The sequence below is a fragment of the Tachypleus tridentatus genome, chromosome 7 (genome assembly GCF_004210375.1).
Source record: "Tachypleus tridentatus isolate NWPU-2018 chromosome 7, ASM421037v1, whole genome shotgun sequence".
Lineage (NCBI taxonomy): Eukaryota > Metazoa > Arthropoda > Merostomata > Xiphosura > Limulidae > Tachypleus > Tachypleus tridentatus.
In genome coordinates, this window is record NC_134831.1 from 188,687,743 (window position 1) to 188,711,944 (window position 24,202).

Consider the following 24,202-nt stretch of genomic DNA (forward strand, 5'->3'; position numbering starts at 1 on the left):
TAGCTAAGTTCGTGAAGAGAAAGACGGAGCTTATTAAACTCGCCATTCCGTATTCCACAGTCTCGGGAGTCACGATTATGCTGGCTTCTACAGTTCACGATGGTAGCCCCTGTTTTGATGACCACGCGGAAGGACACACTGATGTATATCGTTCTTTTCACATGAAACGTTAACACTATAAGTTCCACGCAGTGCTATATGTGCCACAAACGCCTACAGTTTCAACATTTCTTTAAAGTTGGCTGTTTAACATAGGAACTCATGTTAAGCTGAATAAATAATACTAGAAGCATTTGATCGAAGAAATAAAGTACAAAATATATAGAATTGATACTTGAAGTTAAAAAATATCTAGATTTAGCTGAAAAGAAAAAGGACAGCTAAAAAAAAGAGAGAAAGAAAAACTACGCATGACTGGAGAGTAACACATGGAGGTGGAGAAGAGTAGGAGGAAGACTTAGTTTTAATTGGGAAAAGAGGGAACAGTTTTTAATTAGGAAAAGGGGAACTCAGTTTTAGTTGAGAAATAAAGGAGGAAAGCCTAGTTTTAATTGGGAAAAGAGGGAACAGTTTTTAATTAGGAAAAGGGGAACTCAGGTTTAGTTGAGAAATAAAGGAGAAAAACCTAGTTTTAATTGGGAAAAGAGGGAACAGTTTTTAATTAGGAAAAGGGGAACTCAGTTTTAGTTGAGAAATAAAGGAGGAAAGCCTAGTTTTAATTGGGAAAAGAGGGAACAGTTTTTAATTAGGAAAAGGGGAACTCAGGTTTAGTTGAGAAATAAAGGAGAAAAACCTAGTTTTAATTGGGAAAAGAGGGAACAGTTTTTAATTAGGAAAAGGGGAACTCAGTTTTAGTCCTGACAAAAAGGGGAAAACTTAGTTTTAGTTGGAGGAGAAAAGAATGAAGACCCTATTTTCAACTGAAAATGTCATTAAAGAAAACTTGATTTTAGTTCGAAAATATAAAAAGATGATTTACTTCTAGTTAAAGAACAAAATAAAACACGGAAAAGTAATGAGAAAAAACGTAATTTTGGCTCGAGTATAAGAGAAAAAAAAGGCTCTCGTGAGAAAAGTGAAAAACTTAATTGTAGTTAGAGAAGGATTTTTTTAATGGAAAAGCATCAAAGAAAAAACTTAGTTTTAGTTATCAAATATAAAATAAAAGCTTAAGTTTAGTTAGGGAAGGAAAGAATAAAGACTAATAGGAGACCCCTAGTGGCACAGCGACATGTCTGCGGACTTGCAACGTTAGAAACTGGGTTTCGATACCCGTGGTGGGCAGAGCATCGTGTTCCTTTGTGCTTAACTTCAAACACAAAAAAGGAAACTCACTTTATCTAGAGAAATAACGGAGAAAGATTTAATTATAACTAAAATGAAGCACGTGATGTGAAATTATCATACTGAGACTTAAGGTGGAGTAATGTATATGTAGTGACCATTAAACAAACCTTGAAAACTTCTCATATAACAATATATTTTATTGTTATATTATCATATTGAGACTTAAGGTGGAGTAATGTATATGTAGTGACCATTAAACAAACCTTGAAAACTTCTCATATAACAATATATTTTATTGTTATATTATCATATTGAGACTTAAGGTGGAGTAATGTATATGTAGTGACCATTAAACAAACCTTGAAAACTTCTCATATAACAATATATTTTATTGTTATATTATCATATTGAGACTTAAGGTGGAGTAATGTATATGTAGTGACCATTAAACAAACCTTGAAAACTTCTCATATAACAATATATTTTATACACACGAACTAAACAAACGTGTATTAAACAAACCTTGAAAACTTCTCATATAACAATATATTTTATACACACGAACTAAACAAACGTGTATTAAACAAACCTTGAAAACTTCTCATATAACAATATATTTTATACACACGAACTAAACAAACGTGTATTAAACGAACCTTGAAAACTTCTCATATAACAATATATTTTATACACACGAACTAAACAAACGTGTATTAAACGAACCTTGAAAACTTCTCATATAACAATATATTTTATACACACGAACTAAACAAACGTGTATTAAACGAACCTCAAAAAAGCTCTCATGTAACAATAAACAGGTGAGTTGTCAATAATTATATAATCAGTAATGTAAAGTACATAGCAAAATGATTCAATGTCACATTATAATAAGAAGACGTATGGTTCTTTTAGTGAAATATGAACTAAATTATAATTTGGTTTACAAGCGCTTTTATAACATTCAGAGTCTTTGTTACGGGTTCTTCGTTTAAAAAAAACCAAAAAAACAAACAGCCTTTTGCTGGCAGGGAGGTCTTTGAAATATTCTTCCCGCTAATCTCTAGACACTTTTACTTATCCAAAAAAGAGCCCTATCCAGGGTAAGAAGAGATTAAACTAATCCCAACGTAATGAAAGTTCGTATCATGTTTTAGTGTCATTAGAAAAAAAATCTTTTCACTCCAAATAATTTTTTACTACGATACCAGTCAAGTTTAAAACCATAAAATTATTTCCAATGAAACTAACTAAAAACGGTTCGTGTCGATGTAAAACTAGAAGGAATATCAGGATAAACTGTCAGGCAACTTTATGTCTTAAGGGGTTGTATGACTGATATAACGCTATTATATTTTTACGAGTTTTGTTTTCTTAACATAAAGCTATAGACTGGTAATGATGGTCGTCTCGACTTAGTGCATTACTTGTTTATCGAACTCCGTCTTTGTCAACATACCACTGATTTTTGTGTAGAAATATTTCATTACTCCGAAATTACACGAACAGCACAAGGACTAACGATGCAGGTAAAGGAATGCGGTGATGGGAGTTAGGGTAGGGGGAGGGAAGACCATTAAGGACTGCTTTGTTTTGAGTTCAGCAAGTCATCGGTCTCGTAGCAAGCGTACGTTCGGGGATAGGGTTTCTTATATTTTAATAGTACGGTTCCATTTACATTAGTGACAATTATGGTCACAGCCTCCCATTAGACCTTGATTATAGACATTGCATACCCATGTCAATTACCCGAATAGTGCTTAGATCCTCGGAGACACTCGAAGATAATTTCTTAATTTCTTCCAAGAGCCTAGGACTATGACGGGGGAAAATTCTCGGAGGTGCTTGGGAAACGGCTCGTAGGAGATGACTGAGAATTACCTTGATGATAAAACAGCAAATTTTATCCTAGGCGACAGATTTGTGTCAATTTCTATAAGCAACACGAGAACCATTCAGCTACATTACGTGTTGTACTACCGTCAGCCCAGATTCCTTGGCTGCCTCAGAGATCTGTCTGGCTTCATACATCAGGCCGAAGCACAGCACAAGGATATGAGAATGGTATGTGTAACCTAACATCACAACAGACATTATAACAGGCAGCATATTCTGAAGAAAAACTATATATCACATGACACGATTTGTTCGAATTAATACGTTTCTGTTGTCGCTGTGTTCTGTAAAAAAATGTAAATCTTTGCTTTGAATGTTTGATACTTTGAAAAAAATGAAATAAATATAACATACATCTGTCAATACGATTCGTAAACTTCGTACAATATTATTTCTTAAGATATTTCTCAACAACATAAGCTTGAACACACATCTAATAACTAACTACACTAGTACATTATTTGAATACACATCTAATAACTGCACTGATGTTTTATTTAAATGCGCATTTAATAACTAATTACATTGATATTGTGTTTGAATACATGTCTAATAACTAACTACACTCGTGTTATGTTTGAATACACCTCTAACAACTAACTACACTGATGTTTTTTTTAACACATATTTAATAACTAAATATACTGAACTTAGGTTCCAATACATGTCTAGTAACTAACTATACTAATGCTTTATTTGAATACATGTCTAATAACTAACAACACTGGTGTAATGTTTGAATACATATCTAATAATTACCTACACTGGTGTTATGTTTGAATACACATCTAATAAATAACTATACTGGTGTTATGTTTCAAAACACATCTAATAACTAACTACACTGGTGATATGTTCCAATACACATCTAATAAGGAACTACACTTATGTTATATTTGAATACACGTTTAATAACTAACAACACTGGTGTTATGTTTGAATACACATCTCATAACTAACTACACTGATGTTAGGTTTGAATACATGTCTAATATCGAAACATTGGTGTTATGTTTGAATACGTGTCTAGTAACTAACTACACTGGAGTTACATTTGCATACACACCTAATAACTAACTACATTGATGTTAGGTTTGAATACACGTCTAAAAAATAACTACATTGGTGTTATGTTTAAATACACATGTAATAATTAACTACACTGGTGTTATGTTTGAATACACGTAAAATGTTATATTTGTATACACGTCTTATAACTAACTAAACTGGTGTTATGTTCCAATACACATCTAATAACTAACTACACTGATGTTATGTTCCAATACATATTTAATATCTAAGTACATTGATGGTATGTTCCAATACACATCTAATAACGAATTACACTGGTGTTATGTTTGAATACATGCTTAATAAATAACTACACTGATGTTATGTTCCAATACATATTTAATAACTAATTACACTGGTGTTATGTTTGAATACATGCTTAATAATTAACTACACTGATGTTATGTTCCAATACATATTTAATAACTAAGTACATTGATGGTATGTTCCAATACACATCTAATAACTAATTACACTGGTGTTATGTTTGAATACATGCTTAATAATTAACTACACTGATGTTATGTTCCAATACATATTTAATAACTAAGTACATTGATGGTATGTTCCAATACACATCTAATAACTAACTACACTGGTGTTATGTTTTAATACATGTCTAATAACTAACTACTCTGGTGTTATGTTTGAATACTCGTCTAATGGTGCTTGATTAGACGTCTAATAACTAACTACACTGGTTTTATGTTTTAACACACGTCTAACAACTAATTACACTGATGTTATGTTTATTTAGACTTCCCTTCTTAATTGAGTCTCACATAATTTTTTTGCCCAAGAAATTGTATCGTATACCATAATGGGAATTATGTGGACAATAGGTATCTTAATATTTGTTCAACAAACTAGAAAATTAATATTAATGTTTATTATTTCGTGCACAGTTTTTCAGTTGTGCAATATACCAGAGATATGAACATCCAGCCAATCGTGTGACATTAAAATTATGTCATCAACAAACGATATTTACATTGTTCAGTCAAATCTTTGGGGCTTGTCTTGAAAATGTATTCTTTCCTCTTCCATAAATTTTGTTATCATTCGGGACAGTTTCTAATGCTGTATTTTACGGGTATGCCAAAGCTATTAAGGCCATGAGACGCCTTCTCTACTTTTGAACTACTGACCAGAGGGCAGCCAGCCAGCAATGATTTACCATTTACCCACGGGAAAAGAGCCAGCTAGGACAGGCTTACCACTCACCCACCATCATGCCATCCAGGTCAAGAGATTGACTTTCACACTCTTATGTCCACATCTTAAAGGGCGTATGGAGGGGTGGACATACTGTGGCATCACACGAGTTCAAATCTGACTTTCCAGCTCCGAAACCCAAAGAAGTGGCACCACCCTCTCGCATTAGCTAAAAGTAATGTTTCATTATAAATGAAACTATCCTGTCATAAAGACTGATAGAAGTCGAGTAGTTCTAACTTTAAAAATCTAGATTAAAAGTTGCTTTTGTTTGTCTTATTTTCTTGAGAATGACATAAAATTGCGTTTATCGCAGGAAGAAAACAAAAGACTTACATCAACACAGCCAACTTTCTGTTGCCAGTCTTTACGTTACAAAGGTCTTCGTTCAATGTTTCCTAATTATTCATGTCACCTAATAAAGTGACCCAAAAATATTTAAAATATAATTTTCACTCGAACCTTTGTGTTAAAATACTGTCAGAATATAATTCAATAAAGAAATATTTATTCTAGGACACTATGGGCACAACACAGAGAGCATATTGCGTATCTGAATGTTTGTTTTAGAATTAAGCACAAAGCTGCACAATGGGCTATCTGTGCTCTGCTCACCACGGGTATCGAAACCCGGTTTTAGCGGTGTGAGTCCGCAAACATACTGCTGAGCCACTGGATGCTTAACAACAAACAAAACAAGGGCGTAAAGCCGATTCTACATGTTTAATTATATAAACACGAATGGTAATAAAATAACTATAACTGTATATAATAAGGTATTCTAGAATGGTCACGAGGAGGAGTTAATTATGATTTATTGTTTCTTTATATAGATCTCTCTTCATATAAAAAATACACACAGCTAAGGAACAGCGAATCACAAATCGACAGAAATTCGAAACTTCGGAAATGTTGGTATAACAAACCTGACATGTCTTCAGGCATCAAGAGAAGGAAAGTGAGTATAAGATGTCAGATACTTCAACTTGATGTCCACAGTTCGGTAGGCTTGGGTCACTGAAGGCTGTGGCTACAATTACTTCCCTCCCTCGTCCCCCTTCTCAAAGCAGTCTTTGACCACAGAGTAAAGTTTCTTTCCAGTGACTGCCACACACAGCGGCAGGCTTCCAGAACCCCAGATAATGTTAATTCTCTAGGTCCCTGGGGTGGGGCAACTCTGGTAAATAAGGGAAAATGAGACATGAAACTTAATTCTATTCCCACAACTCTATGCCAGAGGGCGTTTTATTTTTTATTTTTATTTTTTGTCTTGTAGACCACAGGAGGAAGATGTGAGTTTAACCACACGCAAGTGAATCCTAACATTTCTCTAGCCTTACGAACATAATTCGACTTATTCTAATTTATGGTGATATTCCGACGTAACAGAAAAAAAAAGAAACAGTCAAAGCCGTAGAAGTAAGCAAACCTTTAAAGAGAAGACCGCACGCAGGACATGAAACTCGTAGAACCTATCTACCTGTTTACTTTCCTTACGTCGTTCAAGACATCTGGGTTTGTTTTTACAGGATTTATTGCACTGGCAATACACGCCTCCCCTCGCTCTTTGAATCCAGCAAGCACACAAGAGAAAACGAAAGTCCATCATAAAATGTCACTAAAACAAATTCTGGGTCAAGTGAGAAGTACTGATTAGTTTTATAGTTAGAAATTGACACTAGAGGGCACTACACAGATGAAATTTAAGCCAACAGAATCATTTAACTTGTTTTTATTCCTTGAACAAAATTCCCAGAAGTATTGTTAGACCACACCAAGTGAGCACCTTATAAACTTCGCTTGATGACCACCAGGAGGCTTTAGTTACAAAATTCATAGTAATTTTAATGAGATGTCCAAAGTTAAGTATCTTTATCACCGCCTATTTTCTGAGGCATGATGAAATGAAGATTTTAGTGATTGGTCACTCTGCTTTGATTCTGTTGAATCATGCAAAAATGTTAAATAAGTCCTCTAAAGTGTAACGCAATTTAACTTTATCGTGAGAAATGTTCACCTCTTACTTCATCAATGATAAAACTTTAGTCCAGATAATAAATTGTCAGCCATCTGTTAAATCTGCAGCTAGCTTTTCTTCACTACTCGGCCTAGTATGGCCATGTGGTAAGGGCACTTGACTCGTAATCTGAGGGTCACGGGTTCGATTCCCCGTCACACCAAACATGCTCGCCCTTTCAGCCATGGGGGCATTATAATGTTACGGTCAATCCCACTATTCGTTGGTAAAAGAATAGCCCAAAAGTTGGCGGTGGGTGGTGATGACTATCTGCCCTCCATCTAGTCGTACACTGCTAAATTAGGGATGGCTAGCACAGATAGCCCTCGTGTAGCTTTGCGAGAAATATAAAACGAAAAATAAATAGTGTTTCAACAACTACTGTTTAGAAACAAGACTCGACAACTGTGACTCTCGTATCCCAGCCAACCTAACGAGACCTAGTACCGAGTGAGAAGCCTCGTATGCATTGGATATGGCAGTTACAGTGTGGTTGAAATATGTTTTGTGAATTCTTTTTTACTTTCATTTATATACTTTTATAATAAAGACAGTTGAGGGGTCGCTGCTAATGGAGAAAAAAGCTATTACAGTAATTTTAAACATAAGATATCAGTAATAACACAGTAATGGTTTGGTTTTTTTGGTTTCTGGAATTTCGCGCAAAGCTGCTCGAGGGCTATCTGCGCTAGCCGTCCCTAATTTAGCAGTGTAAGACTAGAGGGAAAGCAGCTAGTCATAACCACCCACCGCCAACTCTTAGACTACTCTTTTATCAACAAATAGTGGGATTGGCTGTCAGATTATAATGCCCCCACAGCTGAAAGGGCGAGCATGTTTGGTGCGACGGGGATGCGAACCCGCGACCCTCAGATTACGAGTCGCACGCCTTAACACGCTTGGCCATGCCGGGCCCACAGTGATGGAGAAAATGTTAGTACACTAACTTTTAAACATAATATATAGGTAATAAAATCGTAATGGAAAAAATATTGTTATGATTATTCTAAACATAAGATATCGGTAGAACCATCATAATGGTTACTGTTATTATGCACAAAGCTAAACAAACGGCTATCTGTGCTCTGCCCATTACGGGTTTCGAAACCCGGTTTATAGCAGTATAAGTCAGATATACTGACTTTTCTAGTAGGGGAAAATATCATAATGAAAAAAATATATAACAATAACTTTAAACGTAAGATATCAGTAACAACACTGTAACAGCAAAAAAATAAAATAAGTCTACCGGCAGTTACAGCGTAGTGGGACAATTGTTATTATAACAATTTTAACAATATCAAATGGTACAAAATGTTATTATCTTGGGATCAGTAAAACAGAAGCTATCACATCGTGTTTGTCAAACTTCTTTTTTACAGATGAATTAGAAGGAACAGGATATGAAATATCTGACGTCACCATTTCTTCTTTAGTCAAAAGCAAGTAATAAAACAATGGTGGGTTGTGAAAAAGAGTTGTAAGATTCCGGGAAGACCTAATATTCGTGAAACGTGTGCTCATACAAACAAAGATTTACCAAAAACAAAACTGGTAACGGAACCTAAAGGAACACAGCTTTTGTCGCAAGCATTCATACGTGTTTCTATATACTTCTTTCTGACCTTTAGAACGAAATTATGAGAACCGGGAGACAAATCGCTTCTAATCGTCATGAGCGATGTTTAACTAGTATAGTCTGGGAGGGGCCGATGAAAGGTATCATTATGTTGTCATGACGAAACAAGGATAACAAATGCCTCTGGATGAAGTAAGATATTCTACAGTTTTACAAGAATACAGTTCGTCTCTAATTGGTATAACCAACGTTGTCATTTCGCTGATGTTATCTAATGAGAAAATTGGATAAGCGATTTTTTTTCCTGTACTGTGAATTATCTATATCTCTAAAGCTCCTCAACTTAATGTACTTTATATAACTTGATTTACAGCTGTTTCGTAGCTTCGTCTCTTTCTTATTACATAAAATCAACAGAAATTATGTTTCTTCCCTTCACGGTTGTTTGGTAGCGATGGCCTATATCAACGTTGTCGATTCACAATCTGCTGGTATTTATTATTTTCGAACTTCAGGCTGAATAATTCCCTGAGTTAATGAATGACTCAGCTTTGAACTGAAGACAAAATAAAATATTTCTATTATGTAACAAATCAGTTTTGCACCTTTATCAAGAATTACAGTTAATAATTTAGCAACATTCCCCAACCTGGATAACTGATGTAATCGGACGTCTAACTATGGGTCTTGGTTTAACTGCATTTCTAAATATTATGAGATACTGACTTAGCTACATTTCAGCACAAGGGAAATCTAGTTTCCCTACACTTCGAAATAAAGGATATTGATAGAGCAGCTTCTCCGAATAGAGTACAATGAGTTAAATGCGCAAGATACTGATGTAAGTGCATCATGACAAACAAATGATAATAATTTATTTGTAGATGTACCTAGATTATCAACGTCGTAACAAACAATTGATAATGATTTAGTTGCAGATGTATCTAGATTATTAATGTCATGACAAACAAATGATAACAAGTTAGTTGCAGATGTATCTAGATTATTAATGTCACGACAAACAAATGATAACAATTTAGTTGTAAATGTATCTAGATTATTAATGTCACGACAAACAAATGATAACAATTTAGTTGCAGATGTATCTAGATTATTAATGTCACGACAAACAAATGATAACAATTTAGCTGTAGATGTATCTAGATTATTAATGTCACGACAAACAAATGATAACAATTTAGTTGTAGATGCACAGTTACGACAGAAAGTGTTCGTACCCCTGTGTCCCGAGTAATTTTTTCTCCACAACTTAAAATGTATCACGATTAGGCTAATAGACGTATAACATATTATAAATATTATACTAACACACATCTACATACATTTGTATGTAAATTAAACGACAAATACACTGTTTATAAACAAATAACCAAAAATAGGAAGAACAGAAAGTGTTCATACAGTTCAGAACGTATGAAAAAACTGATATTCCCCTAAAAATTTTGTTTAGTTTGGCGAATAAACTACATTATACCATTCCAGAACTAGACACTGGGTTCATAATTATTTGTATTTAGCCAGCAAAAAATGTACTTCCGGCAATTTAGCACCGTCTCCGTCATTATCTGCTTGGTCATCATGGCGAACAAGAAACAACTGTCCAGTGATTTAAAAAACCGAATTATTGTAAAATAAAAGTCTCGTGTGTCTTTTTCCGGTATTGCTACAGAACTTAATATGCCGAAATCTACTGTTCAAAGCATAATTGCCAAGTTTAAGCTCACAGGATCAACTGCTAACTTCCCTCGTTCCGGACGCCCCACCAAAATTCCACAGAACCAGGAGGAAGGTTCTCAGAGAAGTTAATAGGAACCATCGTTTAACACGTAATGACATACAGAGACTGGTAAGGAAAACTGGGGTTGAAGTAAGCACCTCTACAGTTACGAACATGTTACACTCTTCTGGGTTCAAAGCATGCCGTCCCCGTAGAACTCCATATTTAAAGCCTGTTCATTTAGAAGTACGATTGAGGTATGCAAGAAAGCATGTAAATAAACCCTTTACTTATTGAAATAGTATTGTTTGGTCAGACGAGACTAAAATCGAGCTTTTCGGCCACAATGATGTTTGCAATATTTTCCGTAAGAAGGGGAAACGAAATCTTCCAAAGAACACCATCTCTACAGTTAAACATGGAGGTGGCTCGATCATGCTATGGGGTTCTTTCAGCTCTTCTGGTGTAGGTAGCCTTCCCTGTGTCAACGGAATCATGAAAAAAGAAGAGTACGTTGATATATTAGGCACTTATATCAAGAATGATGCTCGGAACTTGCGGCTTGGGCGTCGTTGGATCTTCCAGCACAACATTGATCCTAAGCACACATCGAAATATGTGCACTCCTGGTTGCAAAGGAACCATATAAGCGTTCTGGAGTGGCCATCACAGTCACCCGATCTCAACCCAATTGAAAACATTTGGCATGAGTTGAAGACCAGGGTTCATCAGTGTTATCCGAAAAACTTGCAAGAGTTGGAGGCCTTCTGTAAAGAAGAATGGAAGTAAATACTAGTCAAGTACTGTCAAACTATCATGGAGGGCTACGAGAAGAGATTGCGCCAAGTAATTCACCTGAAAGGCTATACAACTGACCATTAAAGTAGACGCACGAACACTTTCTGCCCCTCCTATGTTTGGTTATTTGTTTATAAACAGTTTATTTGTCATTCAATTTACATAAAAATTTATGTAGATGTGTGTTAGTATAATATTTATAATATACTCTACTTTCATTATCCTAATCGTGATAAATTTTAAGTTATGAGGAAAAAACTACTTATGACGCAGGGGTACAACACTTTCTGTCGTAACTGTATCTAAATTATTAACGTCGTGACAAACAAATGATAATGATTTAGTTGTGGATGTATCTAGAATTTTAATGTCATGACAAACAAATGATAATGATTTAGATGTAGATGTATCTAGATTGTTAATATCATGACAAACAAATGATAATGATTTAGTTGTAGATGTATCTAGATTGTTAACGTTGTGACAAACAAATAATAACGATTTAGTTGTAGATGTATCTAGATTGTTAACATTGTAACAAACAAATGATAATGATTCAGTTGTAGATGTATTTAGATTGTTAATGTTGTGGCAAACAAGTGATAATGATTTAGTTCCAGATATCCCTATATTACTAACGTCGTATCAAGCAAATGATAATGGTTCAGTTGTAGATATATCTAGGTTATTAACGTCATGACAAACAAATGATAATGATTTAGTTGCAGATGTATCTAGATTGTTAATGTCAAGACGAACAAATGGGACATGCAGTTTACTGTAAGGTTTATGATGAACGTTCAACCCGTAGAAAACATAAATTAAGCATCTACTTAACTCAGTTTTAAAGTATATGATACTACTATTTGTAATGCTAATTCTTGTACATTTTATGCGGGTATTTAGCTTGTAGGCCTTGGTTAGCCACGCTGCTCATTAGACCACGTGCTGAGGTATTTTCGTTAATAATTTATTAATTTTAAGCTCAGAAGCTTAGGTTAAGAATTCCACTTCTCTCAGTGCGCGGGAAACTCAGGTAATTTCTAAACATGACTTCTGGGTGGCTTTCTTAAATCTAGTTCAGTTCTTTCTCTCTCTTATTTTTTTGTTTCAGGGCAGCATTAAAGAGCGTCTTAATTGACGTCACCTGCACCACTGTTGGCGCCCTAGCGGAGACTTCCTGCGGTGTATGGAAACGCTCTTGCCCTCTTCCGTTTAAAAGTGGCAGTTATGTCCACAGCCGTTCGTGTGACCTTTCATCAAGTTGTCAAAGGATTGCCAGAATCATTTTTTTAGCATTCCGATTTCATTGTAAGTACCCACTGTGGCAAGAATAAAAACTTTGGACAAGTAAATACGAAGAGGTAATAACGAAGAACCGTCTCTCACAATTTTCGTAATTATCGACTACGAGACACAAACCTAAGAATCAGGTTCCTTTTGTCAGTCGGTGAAACCAGAAACTGCTCATTCAGAAAATCCCCACACGGCTGAACTCACGTGGGCCGAGGGCCAAATCCTTAAATCAAAGCTTCGTTAAGCATCCAACATGAATGGAAAGTCTACAACCTACAACTTTGCACGGACTGGGACTCTTCGTGCACGGCACACGACCGTCCATCTTGGTATCTCTCGCGTGCGACCATTTAGAATTATGAAGTAATGACCCATTTGGCAGACATCTACAATCACGTGTCACGAGGTCATCACGAATCAAACTGGTTTCATACATAACTAAGCCTTTAAATTGGTCAACAGGGCTACAGGTGCATCGACTCTAAGTAATATTCCACTCACGTATTGACATCCTTACAACTTTGGCAGAAAAGTGTGATTGTTAATATTAAGGAGTGCCACCTATGTTTGACATCCGGTAATACTGTAATTTTTCCTCGATCCTCACTAAGTGTGTGATCACATTTTAGTCTATTTCTGGCTGTAGACCACTCTACAAAATGTGTCGATGTATGTTTCAGATCTTCTCGAGTCACACATACACATCCAAAATGTAGATGGATGAATTTACTTGTAATCCAAATAGTTAATGCTTCATTAACTACTGAATCATGTTTTTGCTCCAAGTGAATAGTAAGCTATTCATACAGTTTAAAAAGGAATGCTAGATATATCACAATAAAAACTGTAATATAAATGTTGGTATAATGTAACCTCACACACAAACTAATAACAATAAAAGCACTAAATAACTGAGATTAATACATATATGATTTTATTTTGCTTCTATTTTTGAGGTATTTATCGATAATTGTATTCAGCATCGTAAAGTTACTTATTTTTGTATATTTTTTCGATCGTTTGTGTTGTATAATAAATTGAACTTATAAGAAAAAAAAACTGTGAGCAAGCGCCATCTAGTAATCTACAAAGTATTAATATAGTTGGTGTACCAGTTTGAAAAGAAAACATTACCTATTATATTGACTTGTAAGAAAAAATATAATCTGAGTGAGCGCCACCTAGTAGTCTATAATGAGTTAATGTAACTGCTGAACCAGTTTGAAAAAACGATAGCAATTAAAATGGCTTAGAAATAGGGTAGGACAATTAGCGCCACCTAGTAGTATACAAAGATTTCAATTATCTATTTACCGAAACAGTTTGAAAAATAAACAAACAGAACCAATTAAATATAAAGTAAAAGCAGACTTAACTCTAAGATATTATCATTTACAAACAGAAATAAAAAATACAAGTGTATTACTAAGAAAGGCGAGAGGCGTGCTTTCCACTTGTAATAAACTCAGCACGACACCGTCATCTTAGTTAAGGGTGCTGCCGTATATAATAACTAACGCTAAATCTGGATTCGTGTTTATGTTTACAGATTTGGGGGAGATACGTTTTATTCGTTTCACGTGACATAACAAAAGGGACAGAAATCTTTTGGTATAGAAACGAAGGTGGAATACGAGGGGGGAACAGTGCTACTTATACAGCTGGCGCCAGATGCTAACAATTCTAACATCTTCACCCCAGACCGACGTCACTACCACATTACAGTAACAGTGGTCATATTATTTATGTCAGTTTTAACAATTTTCTGTTTTATGAATCTTACATCAAGACATAACTGAACCGTTTAACTTATTATTACTGCCGTTCTTTGGCTCATAAATAATTCTACGAATTACAGATACCAACAGATATATTCAGATAAAAAATAAACCATATTATTTTATCTACAGGACAAAGAAGAGAAAAAAAAACAGATTTCGTTTACGATTCAAAGAATAATTAAGTTAGTTAATGATGGAAATAAGTAATATATTTGGCTCGGCATGGCCAGGTGGTTGGGACGCTAGTCTCGCAATCTGAAGATGGCGGGTTCGAAATCACATCATATCAAACATAATCAACCTTTCACTCGTGGAGGCGTTACAATATTACGGTCAATCCCACTGCTTATTGGTAAAAGAGAAGCCCAAGAACTGTTCGTGGTATGTGGTGATGACAAGCTGCCTTTTATCTAATCCTACACTGCTAAATTAGGGACAGCTAGAAGAGATACCTCTCGTGTAGCTTTGGGTGAAGTTAAACAAACAAGAAATAACGTTTTAGCATTATTTCATTCACACGAATTGGATCCTCTGGCAGTGACTTAAGGGTGACTTTAAAATCTTTTACGACACTTAAGTTTGAGATTAGATCCCTGCTATGGGAACGGCATAAATTCGTGTTTTTAAACCAGTAAAGAATGCTTAACAGCAAATCTAAATCCATGTCGAGCTGTCTACATAACCACGAATGCTCTTGTGTAAATAGTTTTATTGAAGAAATAAAAGAGAAAGAAAAATACCTTACTGTTTCGACTTCAATTATGAAAATCTTGAGTTCTGACTTCAATGCTTTATATTAAGAATATACAAGTGTTCAGCTGTATAATTGTGCAAGAAAGTAGTCAGTAGTATAAATATTTAAGAAAGCAGTCACTAGTATAAATGTGTAAGAAAGTAGTCACTAGTGTAACTGTGCAACAAAGTAGTCACTAGTATAACTGTGTAAGAAAGTAATCACTACTATAAATATGTAAGAAAGTAGTCACCAGTATAACTGTGTAAGAAAGTAGTCACTAGTATGAATATGTAAGAAAGTAATCACTAGTATAAATATGTAAGAAAGCAGTCACTAGTATAACCGTGTAAGGAAGCAGTTAGTATTATAACTGATAAGCTGTTAACATAAATTATCTAATTAATAAAATCGCCGAGTTTTCGTTGATGATTTGTCCCAAATTATAACTACTGCATCCGAAAGATTAGTTTTATAGGAAGTGTGACGAAACACAACCAGGTAAGTGTTTACTCACTGCCAATATAGAAGAGACAGAAAACGAAGGTTAACATGTTACGATGTCCGTTAATTAGTGCAATGGCTTTGAAACTCCGTTTTGTCCTACAGTGAAATCCTACAAAATGTATAAAATACGGACAGTTTAAATGCTTGTCGCATTTGTCACATTCCAAGGAGCTGATACAGTCCTAGAACATTTCAGTCAAGGTAATAAAAAATTGGCACCACTTAAACGAAGAACCTAGTTCTGTGAGTAACAGGTTCGTAGAACCACATTTCACCCAATAATCTAGTCGAATTTGACTTTTCTCTAATTCATGGAGTCTGCAATTAGCCTCTGTTACGTATCAGCTTTGACACAAGAATTCTAATAAGCATCACTCGAGGCGCCCCAACAGAGCATGCCTGTCCAATTAAGCTGTTGGCAACGTTCTGCCCATGAATCTTCTTTGCTTTATCTTTTTTACCCTCTCCCTGGGAGGAGGGAATAGATTTGCAGATTTCTTATTAGTTGTTTTACGATTCTTCAAACTCGTCGCAAACTGAGATCTACTTATATTAATGTTAGAAGTGTGAAGTATTTACTGAGGTAAACGTGTCCTTGTGTTAATGGTATGAAGTAGTTACTGAGGTCAAAGTATCCTTGTGTTAATTGTGTGAAGTAGTTAATCAGGTCAAGGTATCCTTGTGTTAATTGTGTGAAGTAGTTAATCAGGTCAAGGTATCCTTGTGTTAATGGTGTGAAGTAAGTTACTGTCATTGGATATCCACTTATCCTTATGTCAAAAGTGTGAAGTAAGTTACTGTCATTGGACATCCACTTATCCTTATGTCAAAAGTGTGAAGTAAGTTACTGTAGCTGGATTTCAACTTATCCTTATGTCAAAAGTTTGAAGTAAGTTACTGTAGCTGGATATCCACTTATCCTTATGTCAAAAGTGTGAAGTAAATTACTGTAGCTGGATATCAACTTATCCTTATGTCAAAAGTGTGAAATAAGTTACTGTAGCTGGATATCAACTTATCCTTGGGTCAAAAGTGTGAAATAAGTTACTGCAGGTAGATATCAACTTATCCTTATGTCAAAAGTGTGAAGTAAGTTACTGTAGCTGGATATCCACTTATCCTTATGTCAAAAGTGTGAAGTAAGTTACTGTAGCTGGATATCCACTTATCCTTATGTCAAAAGTGTGAAGTAAATTACTGTAGCTGGATATCAACTTATCCTTATGTCAAAAGTGTGAAATAAGTTACTGCAGGTAGATATCAACTTATCCTTATGTCAAAAGTGTGAAGTAAGTTACTGTCATTGGATATCCACTTATCCTTATGTCAAAAGTGTGAAGTAAGTTACTGTCATTGGATATCCACTTATCCTTATGTCAAAAGTGTGAAATAAGTTACTGTAGCTGGATATCAACTTATCCTTATGTCAAAAGTGTGAAGTAAGTTACTGTAGCTGGATATCAACTTATCCTTATGTCAAAAGTGTGAAGTAAGTTACTGTAGCTGGATATCAACTTATCCTTATGTCAAAAGTGTGAAGTAAATTACTGTAGCTGGATATCAACTTATCCTTATGTCAAAAGTGTGAAATAAGTTACTGTAGCTGGATATCAACTTATCCTTGGGTCAAAAGTGTGATAGATATCAACTTATCCTTATGTCAAAAGTGTGAAGTAAGTTACTGTAGCTGGATATCCACTTATCCTTATGTCAAAAGTGTGAAGTAAGTTACTGTAGCTGGATATCCACTTATCCTTATGTCAAAAGTGTGAAGTAAATTACTGTAGCTGGATATCAACTTATCCTTATGTCAAAAGTGTGAAGTAAGTTACTGTCATTGGATATCCACTTACCCTTATGTCAAAAGTGTGAAATAAGTTACTGTAGCTGGATATCAACTTATCCTTATGTCAAAAGTGTGAAGTAAGTTACTGTAGCTGGATATCAACTTATCCTTATGTCAAAAGTGTGAAGTAAGTTACTGTAGCTGGATATCAACTTATCCTTATGTCAAAAGTGTGAAATAAGTTACTGTAGCTGGATATCAACTTATCCTTATGTCAAAAGTGTGAAATAAGTTACTGCAGGTAGATATCAACTTATCCTTATGTCAAAAGTGTGAAGAAGTTACTGTAGCTGGATATCAACTTATCCTTATGTAAAAAGTGTGAAGTAAGTTACTGTAGCTGGATATCAACTTATCCTTATGTCAAAAGTGTGAAGTAAGTTACTGTAGCTGGATATCCACTTATCCTTATGTCAAAAGTGTGAAGTAAGTTACTGTAGCTGGATATCAACTTATCCTTATGTCAAAAGTGTGAAATAAGTTACTGCAGGTAGATATCAACTTATCCTTATGTTAACAATGTGAAGTTACTGTAGGTGGATATCAACTTATCCTTATGTCAAAAGTGTGAAGAAGTTACTGTAGGTGGATATCAACTTATCCTTATGTCAAAAGTGTGAAGTAAGTTACTGTAGCTGGATATCAACTTATCCTTATGTTAAAAGTGTGAAGTAAGTTACTGTAGGTGGATATCAACTTATCCTTATGTTAGAAGTGTGAAGTAAGTTACTGTAGATGGATATCAACTTATCCTTATGTTAAAAGTGTAAAGTAAGTTACTGCAGATGAATATCAACTTATCCTTATGTAACCATGTGAAGTTACTGAAGGTAAATATCAACTTATCCTTATGTTAAAAGTGTGAAGTAAGTTACTGTAGGTGGATATCAACTTATCCTTATGTAACCATGTGAAGTTACTGTAGGTGGATATCAACTTATCCTTATGTTAAAAGTGTGAAATAAGTTACTGTAGGTGGATATCAACTTATCCTTATGTAACCATGTGAAGTTACTGTAGGTGGATATCAACTTAGCCTTATGTAACCATGTGAAGTTACTGTAGGTGGATATCAACTTATCCTTATGTTAAAAGTGTGAAGTAAGTTACTGTAGGTGGATATCAACTTATCCTTATGTAACCATGTGAAGTTACTGTAGGTGAATATCAACTTATCCTTATGTTAAAAGTGTGAAGTAAGTTACTGTAGGTGGATATCAACTTATCCTTATGTAACCATGTGAAGTTACTGTAGGTGGATATCAACTTATCCTTATGTAACCATGTGAAGTTACTGTAGGTGGATATCAACTTATCCTTAGGTAACCATGTGAAGTAACTGTAGGTGGATATCAACTTATCCTTATGTCAAAAGAGTAAGTGATTACTACGGAGTGAGATCCACTTGTCCATATTTTAAAAGTATGAAGTCTTTACCTCTTGATGTTCAGAGTAAGAGGTTATGGACATGCGCCACATGGTGTATGATATTATACACTCATTAACTGATGATATGGTTCTTAAGCTACGATGTAGACAGAACATTAGCCAAACTCAAAGAAATGAACCTCAACGTGATCTGTAATGTTCTTTCACATTACTGTATTTACACATACAAGTTAACTCTTCATAGTGGTATTTTCAACGGCCCGTGCCAGTAATGTACTGATTTCTGTTTTTTGTCAGATTTGAAGCAGGAAGTGCACTATCATTGATAATGTCTGTTTTTCTTAATGAGGCGTTCGATAGTTTAAGAAATAATTTCATCTTAATCCGTTAAGTACAGTTTTTTAATGAAATTTCCTATTCCAGTAATTATCGAACAAGGCATCACCTTCACGTTCAAGACATTAGTCGAGAGACTTTAAAGAGAAATCAAAAGCTTTCGAGTGATATTTTTAATAACAAAGTTGAGAATGATTCACAAAGTAGGAAATTTTTTATTCGAAAATTTAAAAAAAATCTGTGAGTGGGATAGCTCTGACAGAATAACGAAACTAGCAGGGCTTAATGAAGTAGAACAATCAGTTATTTGTATACAGCCACGAGCGGTGGTTACTTGAAATGCTCAACAATCAATTATTTGTGTACAGTAGCTAAGCGGCGGTTACTTGAAATGTTCAGTAATCAGTTATTTACATACAGCCGCTGAGCGGAAGTAACTTGAAATGCTCAACAATCAATTATTTGTATATAGCCACGAGCGGTGGTTAATTGAAATGCTCAACAATCAAAATTATTTGCATATAGCCGCTGAGCGGTGGTTACTTTAAATGCTCAACAATCAATTATTTGTATACAGCAGCTGAGCGGCGGTTACTTGAAATGTTTAATAATCAATTATTTACATAGAACTACAAGCGGTGGTTATTTCAAATGTTCAATAATCAATTATTTAAATACAACAGCGAGCAATGATTACTTGAAATGTTCAATAATCAATTATTTACATACAGCCACGAGCGGTGGTAACTTGAAATGCTCAACAATAAAAAATATTTGTGTATACCCGCTGAGCGGTGGTTACTTGAAATGTTCAACAATCAATTATTTGTATACAGCAGCTGAGCAGCGGTTACTTGAAATGTTCAATAATCAATTATTTACATACAGCCACGAGCGGTGGTAACTTGAAATGCTCAACAATAAAAATTATTTGTGTATACCCGCTGAGCGGTGGTTACTTGAAATGATCAACAATCAATTATTTGTATACAGCAGCTGAGCAGCGGTTACTTGAAATGTTCAATAATCAATTATTTACGCACAGCCGCTGAGCAGTAGTAACTTGAAATGCTCAACAATAAAAATTATTTGCATATACCCGCTGAGCGGTGGTTACTTGAAATACTCAACAATCAATTATTTGTATACAGCCACGAGCGGTGGTTACTTGAAATGTTCAATAATCAATTATTTACATACAGCCACGAGCGGTGGTAACTTGAAATGCTCAACAATAAAAATTATTTGTGTATACCCGCTGAGCGGTGGTTACTTGAAATGTTCAACAATCAATTATTTGTATACAGCAGCTGAGCAGCGGTTACTTGAAATGTTCAATAATCAATTATTTACATACAGCCACGAGCGGTGGTAACTTGAAATGCTCAACAATAAAAATTATTTGTGTATACCCGCTGAGCGGTGGTTACTTGAAATGCTCAACAATCAATTATTTGTATACAGCAGCTGAGCAGCGGTTACTTGAAATGTTCAATAATCAATTATTTACATACAGCCGCTGAGCAGTAGTAACTTGAAATGCTCAACAATCAAAATTATTTGCATATAGCCGCTGAGCGGTGGTTACTTTAAATGCTCAACAATCAATTATTTGTGTACAGCAGCTGAGCGGCGGTTACTTGAAATGTTCAATAATCAATTATTCACATACAATCACAAGTGGTGGTTACTTGAAATGTTCAATAATCAATTATTCACATACAGCCACGAGCGGTGGTTACTTGAAATGTTCAATAATCAGTTATTTACATACAGCCGCTGAGAGGTGGTAACTTGAAATGCTCAACAATAAAAATTATTTGCATATATCCGCTGAGCGGTGGTTACTTTAAATGCTCAACAATCAATTATTTACATACTGCCACGAGCGGTGATTATTTGAAATGTTCAATAATCAATTATATACATACAGCCACGAGCGGTGGTTACTTGAAATGTTCAATAATCAATTATTCATATACAACCGCGAGCGGTGGTTACTTGAAATGTTCAATAATCAGTTATTTACATACAGCCACGAGCGGTGGTTACTGAAATGCTATTTGAAACGTCATTCAATAATGAAAAATATTTTATGCATTTCTGTTCTGATCATTTTTCAGTCATGAAAAGAAAAGCAGTTGGTTTCCAACTTTCTAAAATTGTAAGAGAACGATTTTAGTTAACAAGACAATCAACTCAGTGATGTCGAGAAAACCCACTTGTTGAGAAATATATATGCAAAACAGCTCGTTTGGGTTGAGAAAATATTTTACATAGAAGAGCGAACAACGTTTCGACTTTCTTCGCTCTTCTATGTAAAATATTTTCTCAACCCAAACGAGCCGTTTTTGCATATATAAGACAATCAACTGATGTTCCCAGTTGTCCCAAACACTTCAAGTGACCAAATTATATATATATAAAAGAGAAATAATTGGTAGTGAAAAGATAATTTGTTTAGAAAACTTTAATTTCATCTCTGTGTTGCCTCTGGTGACCCACAGAAGCTGTAAGTTGGAGACTTGTTGTTTGATCCCTACAGCGGGTACAGCACAGAAAGATTACTGTGTGATGTTGCTCTTAACAATTAAAAAAATTGTCTCGCTGCTTTTAAACCAATGGTCTTGAAATATATTTAAGCTTTAGAAATTTTACGAACACGTGACGCAGGTAAAGATAGAAACTTCCCACCAGCTTTTGTTCACAGCGGAAGTCCAGTTGTGTCGAGATAAGGAAGAAGAAATGCTACTTACATCGTCTGGATGTTGTGTAGAGCAGAGAACGTCCCGTTGCGTAGAGACTGGATACTGTTGTCATACAGCGACCTGGAAGAAACAAGATCCAATCAGAAATGAGGATCACCCTACCATGCTGGTCAGAAGTACTGCTATTCTCACATCACGTAAAAGAGAAACCGCCGATATAAGCGAGAAATCAATCGAGGTCCCTAGCAATAAAGAAAAATGTGGTCAAACGATTATTTGTGACAAGCGTTCAGCACCGTGCCACAAGTAATGAGACGGTTAGAGCAATCAACATCCGCAACTCGCCGTGAATCCCGGGATTATAGGATCATAGATACACGGAGTAAAACTGTATTGATTGAGGAAGTGTGTAACAAAAACTGACAAATAGTCTCCCAGGGATCGCGTGCTATGACCATTCCACCGGAACTCGTGCATACTAATTTACTTAAACAGACATTAAATAGCAACAAGACTTGTCTTAGTCGATTATTTGTTGCTGTGCGACTTGGAAAACGTTAAAATTGAGCATTACGGTATCTACTTATTTTTCTTTGTTATCATCATATTCAGAGTGTTAATTATTTTTAACTTGTGTTTTCTGCAAGGTATGCTTCTTTAGAAAACAATACCCCTTTATAAGTTATGAAGCGGATCTCCCTCTGTGGTAACCGCGTTCCACGCACATTGTGCTTTGGGTGAGTTACAAGCGTGACAGTCACTGCCATATCATGGATGGTGGTTGGTAGGGGGCTACTGGCCAGTTGCTTTCTCTCTGGCAAGTTATTTGAAATTAGCGCAAATTTAGTAGCACTGCAATATATATATATACACATACACAAAATACGAATGGAATTGCTTTATGAAATTGAAAGGAAGTTTTTCCGTTTGTTTTCTCTCTCTCTCTCGAAGAATCACCTGTACTGACAAACTCGACATGAAGTAATAAGTTAATAAGCTACACAGAATATTTCCCGCGTACATAGATCTGGAGAGAAAATAATATATTTTTAAGGAAGCACTTAAAGAAAAGTTCAAAAGGAAGACAAAAAATGTGGAATGAGCCCGAAACACTGAACTAGCATCTGGTGTCAATTTGAGCGACTTCCGATAGAAATGCTAAGCCCAGCTGTCCTTAATTTCCGTGACTGCTAGGACAATTAGGTGGGGACAGAAGGCAGCCATCTTTAAACATTAAATCATATAACACGTATGAAGATAAGAGAACTTTACATAAAGTTTCATAAAACCTACTTATATGTTTATACGAATATAAGGCTTACATACAGAAACGTAAACTTATGAAATTCCCTGAACTGTCTAAATGTTACTTTTTTTTTAAAAAATGTATTTTAGCTACAGTGTTGGTAACCTGTAACGCTACCGCAGCTGTTTAAGCGGAAATCCTCGTGCTATTTAAAGAGTAAAAACGTTTGAAGACTCAAACAACTAAAAAAAAAAAGTACTACGTTTGTAACGGTTTGAAATTCAAAATGTTCGTGCTGAGTACCATAAAAGTTTGAGGTTTGAAAAGCTCCAGCACAAGGTTAATATAATGGCTTGAAATTAGCAAAATATTGCGCATTTGAAACCCTGTCAACACCAAACATGTTCGCTCTTTCGACCAGGAGGGCTTTGTAATGTCACGATCAACCCCATTTTCGTTGGTAAAAGAGTTGCTCAGGAGTTGGCGGTGGATGGTGATAACTAGCTGTCTTCCCTCTCTTCTTACATTGCTAAATTAAGGGCAGCTAGTGCAGATAGCCTTCGTATAGCTTTGCGCAAAATTCAAAACAAACAAAATCTCACGCTATACATAGTAAATATAACTATATAGTAAATTGTCAAAGAATGATTTAATGAATTGGATATGTTTTAGGTAACATTTGATATGTTTTGATGTACAGACCAGTTTACAGTTTCTTGCAAAAAGGTATTCATGTGTGATTATGTACTCAAGAAATAA

General features: G+C 35.1%; 1 protein-coding gene across 7 annotated transcripts in view; it reads right to left on the reverse strand.

Moving 5' to 3' along the window:
• Positions 1 to 24,202, reverse strand: part of LOC143257525 (protein slit-like) — a 305,134-nt gene that overhangs the window by 67,701 nt on the left and 213,231 nt on the right. For all 7 annotated transcript variants that reach the window (XM_076516317.1, XM_076516315.1, XM_076516313.1 and 4 more), the window contains one exon: positions 22,246 to 22,317. In XM_076516317.1, the coding sequence (XP_076372432.1) occupies positions 22,246 to 22,317 (72 nt within the window). The remainder of the gene's footprint in view (positions 1 to 22,245; positions 22,318 to 24,202) is intronic.